This window comes from Hevea brasiliensis, chromosome 2, assembly GCF_030052815.1.
Source record: "Hevea brasiliensis isolate MT/VB/25A 57/8 chromosome 2, ASM3005281v1, whole genome shotgun sequence".
In the NCBI taxonomy this organism is placed as follows: domain Eukaryota; kingdom Viridiplantae; phylum Streptophyta; class Magnoliopsida; order Malpighiales; family Euphorbiaceae; genus Hevea; species Hevea brasiliensis.
Window position 1 is genome coordinate 108,500,190 of NC_079494.1, and position 5,044 is coordinate 108,505,233.

Below are 5,044 nucleotides of genomic sequence, written 5' to 3' on the forward strand. Positions count from 1 at the left end.
TTATATAAAATTCAATTAAATTCTATATCTTAAGTAGAATAAATATAATATCAAATAGTGAAATTCATTTCAAACGAATTCTAATCATAATTCAATTGTCTAATCAAAAAACTATAATTCAATTAAAGTGAATTCCAAATTTGTGGTTGAAACGAACCAAACATTATGCAAGATACTGGGAGTTAAAGAAAGTTGGAGGGGCTTATCAAGCAGGATCAGATAGTTTATTAACAGCCAGTGTGTTCGCCAAGACGAAGACAATGTATTATGCATAGGATCGAGGAATCTACATTTCTGGGGTTCTTGTTCGCTATCAACACCAGGATTTGAGAACCAGTGAATTCATAAGAGCTTCCCATGTTTCCCCAGTGCTGTCAAGTGCTCCCTTCGTTTCCTAGCTACTGGCAGCCATCCAACGATGACAATGCAGGATTCCCTCAAACAATGACTACCAATGTCAACATGGATGTCTTATTTTCTTGAAGAAAATATAAATGTTGCTTAGATTTCGTTTCATTTTTCTTCTATACATTTTATCAGACATGATTGAAGCGCTTACAGGCACAAGCCGCCAACATTCATACCAAAAGTGATATTCTGTTCTAGTAACAAATACAACATTGCAATTATTGCGCTTGCATCCATTTAAAAATGAAATGTGATACATCAAATTGTAACACCTTATCTATCTGTACATCAACCCATACCATTTGCTATAAGGGGAGCAAAAAACCAAGGTTCATATAACATACAAATTGTCACATCAAATGGGTAACTATTTAGGTATTAATGACTTCTATAATAGCAAAATGTAGTTGTCTACAATTGAATGGTGCACATAACTGCTGTATTAAAATCCAAAAGGCCATGAAATGGCGGTTTTGTAATGAGTGATCTCCATGTCTTCTTCCTAGGATTGTAAATTTGGATGAGAAGTGATCCTACCCTCTTTTGCTGTCGTGGCCTTCGACTTTCTGTTGCATCACCTCCTTTCAGAAAAGTCATTACAAGCAGCTCCCCATTCAACCCCACAAAACCACATGAGGAGTTGCGAGGAGCTTTTCTTGGTACGCCAGACTCTTTTTGCCAAGAGTTTGAAACCATGTCATATCTGTAATGCAGAAAAACATGAATGTGTAATTTGTGTATCACCAATGAAACTTCCAGAACTAAGCATTTATAACCAACAGAAAAGTAATCACATGAAAAGTTTGTACCAGTCCCATACCATAAATTCTGCATCACTCATCTTTTCCCTCATCATTCAAGGTTTAACCAATGTAGAATGCAGATAACAAAAAGCTTGAGAAGATGCGAGACTAGAGAAATTAATATTACAGAATAGATTGTACATAGGTCTTACTCAGGACATTATTGAGCAATTTCTAGTGCCTCTACTATCTTATAAGTAACTTTATCAAGAAAACTAATCGCTGGTCCTGTGTCTCATAATTTGTACTGTAGTCTTTTGTATAATCAAGGAAGCAAGAAAACTAACTACAAAACCCTACCGCAACCACATTGACCTGCAATACTGACTCAAAGACACCAGAAGGGTCTCCCACGTGTGACTCCCACGTGTGAATAACCCAATTATGCAAGTGACTTTGCTTGACTAATAAATCAGCACAGATATTTGCCTCACTGGTAACCATGAGACAATTAACATATCCAATCCATTGCAATTAGCATGTTCTCAGCAGTCTTGCATCAAACCACTTAATCTTATTTGTTTTGTACTTGGACTCAGGGTCCAAGTTGGGTTAGGAACACCATATCTATATCCATATAATTTCCTTCAATTTCAGTTTATCAAAATGATATGATAATTTTCAAAATAAAGCTTCTTTATGTTAGGCAAGCAATTCAGCCCCAGGCGATGCCAGAGGACTTTTAGGTGTAAAACTTAAAAAAACTTTTATCTAATCTTCAGTTTTCCAAGCAGTTATGTTCTCAGTTCAGATTTTTTTTTCCCCAAAAAAAAATTAAAATTCTTCAATTGAGACTCGCACTACCCACATAATCCTTGCCGTTGTTCTATGTAATCGTAATAACATAATTTACTATACAATTGGATAAAAACCCTCAAATCATCTACTACAAAAGACATTTGAAGAATAAAAAGCCAAGCAAATTTTGCCACCAAGTAGATTGTGTAAAAAGTTATAATCTGAGAATTTCAACTTCAGCATTCTAATACTTTTGTAACTAAAGGGGCAGCAGTATAATGAAAACAGAAACTAAAACACCACCTCGAAACAGAGGAGAGGAAAGGACGAGAGCTCACATCAAAATCCATAATTGAAGCTAAACATTATCAATTTGCATGAATATGAAAGGTATGATCCACCATAGATCACGCCAATATTTCTCAACTTACCTCTTGCATACGGTATTTTAAGTTTCAAAGAATTTGATGAGCTCAAGTGAAAACCCATAGGAGTGGTTTTAGAATTTATTTTTGAATTACGGAAATTATCTAGTGTTATCGTGATACTAATGATCCTAACTTAAAAAAAAAAAAAAAAAAAAAACCACAACCACACATTGTACAGTGGAAAATACGAAAAAGGACTAACACATTCTGTATGAATAGCGCTGCCCCCTTCCCCAGGGGGACGCCTTACCGGTGGCTGACAGTCGCCAGCTAACTATCCTCACACTGATCATCAACAAAGGCTTGAGGAAAAAATGTTAATTCCCCACCTTTTTATAATCATTAAAATGCTAATCAACAAACTTCATCACAGAAAGGGAGAAAAAAGATATAGCCCACTAATGTAGCATTCTAAATCCTATTATGAGTTATTCTTGCTTTACCCAATATGTAAAGCAATGCTTGGGTTATTAACTTTGTTGCACATTATGTAAGATTGTTCACTATTACCTGAAACACGCACACCAGTCCATAGCCATACTAAAAGCATAACTATCAAAAAATTTGAATAAAAAACAACATTGGTACTAAGAGTATTGAAAGCAAACTAGTACTTATCACTACTTCATGATAAAATGATAATAAATTGAATCCAGTAACGATATCAAATAATAACAAAGAGTCATAGCCAGATCAAATAAAACATGCAAGCCAAAGCACAACATACAAAATAAAACTCTTAGTAGCAACATTAATCGGTAAGTGAACTACTTGAGTCAAATAAGAAGCAACTCTTGCCTCTAGAACAGAATAAATATTAAAATAAAGGCTTCAACACAAAGGTACTAAAAAAAAGAGGAATTCACCTGAAAATGTCATTATTGTCGAGCATAAAAACACCAGGCCCGTCCCCATCATAATCCTCAACAACCACAATCTTCCCAAGCCTTGCTCTCTCGCCTTCCTGCCACATATTCCCAACCTCCCTCCACTTGCCACAACCATTCTTCTTCACATCCATGACTACAGCATCCCTATAATATTCGTCCACGGGAAACACTCCAGAAATTGTCCTCGACTCCCCGTAGCCTCCCATCACCCAAAATTCCCTTTCCTCTCCACTCTCTACCAAAAACCCCACGCAACCTGCTCTATACCTGGGCAACCCGTCCATTGCTACCCACTCATCCCTCCCAACATCATATGTTTCCACCGAACTCATCCGACTTCCTGCTGCCCCAAATAACGTATGCCTCGACCCTCCACCAGCCACGATTATCTTTCCCAAATTAGGGATTGCAGCGCAAGCAAAGGAACCGCGAGGGGAGAGCATCGGAGAGAGCTGGCCCCACGAGGATTCGACGAAATTGAAGCGGAAAGCGGAGGAGGAAGGCGAAGGGCGATCCATAGGGAAAGACCGAGTGTCGAAGAGAGACCCACCAAGAACATAGAGATTGGGACCAAGAGATATGGCGGTAAAGTTGCAGCGTCCGTACACGTGAGGGTTACAGGGCATGAGTGGGAGCGGACGCCAGGCGAGATTATGAGGATCAAAGAGGTAAGGGGACGAGATGGAAGGGTCCTGAGGGAATATACACAGGAGATGACTGAGATGGTGGAAGTGATGGCGGAAGGAAATTAGGGTTTTGGAGGAGAGGAAGGCGGACCATGCCTTACAAGTGCATTTGATACGAGAATGGTGAGAGTAAGGGACCATGGAGAGAATTTGGGCTGCGATGTCGTTTGGGAGACCGGGAATTAGAGTCACAGTCTCGTCGATTGACAGCAGTTGCGGAGACGCCGAATATGAAGAAGACAAGGACGGAAATTGATCCATTTCTATTCTTCTTCAATTTAGATAAAATCAAAATCAATCAAATCAAGCCAAGGCAAACACATCTATCTCCCACCAGCCTCCCAATCTGAATATCTATTCACTATACACAAGCGATCAAAGGTCTGAAAGAATGGACAAATTCAATAATAAACGAGCAAGATGAATTAAGAAGCTTAAGTCATCTAAAATTCTCTGTTGCTCTCTTTATGGACATGGAAATCATAATTTGAAAATCAGAAGTCTCGTATCTTCATAGAGAAGCACGACCCGGAGGAGATGATTTGGTTGGCGTTTCTGTTGCTTATCGACTAAGCTTTTGCTGCACTTTCCAGAGATCAAGGAAAGTAAGCACTTGGGCCTTTTTGGGCCTTTCTCGTGTATCAGCCGTTTACGGTTAATGAACACGTGGAATGCCGCTGTTAACGTGGTTCTGCGTTTGCCTGCGGACAGAAAGAGAAGGAATTGGTAATGGATGGAGGCCATGTAAGAGCTGAGCTACGTGTCAAGTCCTTATTAGTAACTTTTTTTAGCCTGAGTGGTTTAGTTTTGTAGTCTGTCTTTTTTTTTTTTTTAAATAATAATAATAATAATAATAAAAGTTTGCACTTTGTAATCGCAATCGCTCAAAGTTGCGTTGATGGCGACATAATAAAAAGAATTTATTTTTAAATGTACATTTTTATTTTATCACAAACAGCAAAAGTCTAATCAAAACGTTAATTAACCATGTTTATAGCATTTAGACTTTGCAAAGGTTAAGGAAAGGCCCGCTTACAGCCTTCTCTCAACGTTTCATAACCTTTGAGCTAAGTAATAAATCGAGTGTCTCT

General features: G+C 38.3%; 1 protein-coding gene across 1 annotated transcript; it reads right to left on the reverse strand.

The window, feature by feature from the left end:
• Positions 1-613: 613 nt before the first annotated feature.
• On the reverse strand, positions 614-4,776 carry LOC110644875 (F-box/kelch-repeat protein OR23-like). Its single transcript, XM_021797833.2, has 2 exons — positions 3,244-4,776; positions 614-1,111 (listed from the first exon to the last, which is right to left on the reverse strand). The coding sequence occupies exons 1-2, from the start codon at positions 4,212-4,214 to the stop codon at positions 820-822; spliced, it is 1,263 nt and encodes a 420-aa protein (XP_021653525.1). The 5' UTR covers positions 4,215-4,776; the 3' UTR covers positions 614-819.
• Positions 4,777-5,044: the final 268 nt, after the last annotated feature.

Coding starts and splice junctions, on each gene's coding strand:
- LOC110644875 (XM_021797833.2), bottom strand. CDS start 4,214: ATGGATCAATTTCCGTCCTTGTCTTCTTCATATTCGGCGTCTCCGCAA. Junction 1,112..3,243: donor GACAATAATGACATTTTCAG/GTGAATTCCTCT, acceptor TCTGCATTACAG/ATATGACATGGTTTCAAACT.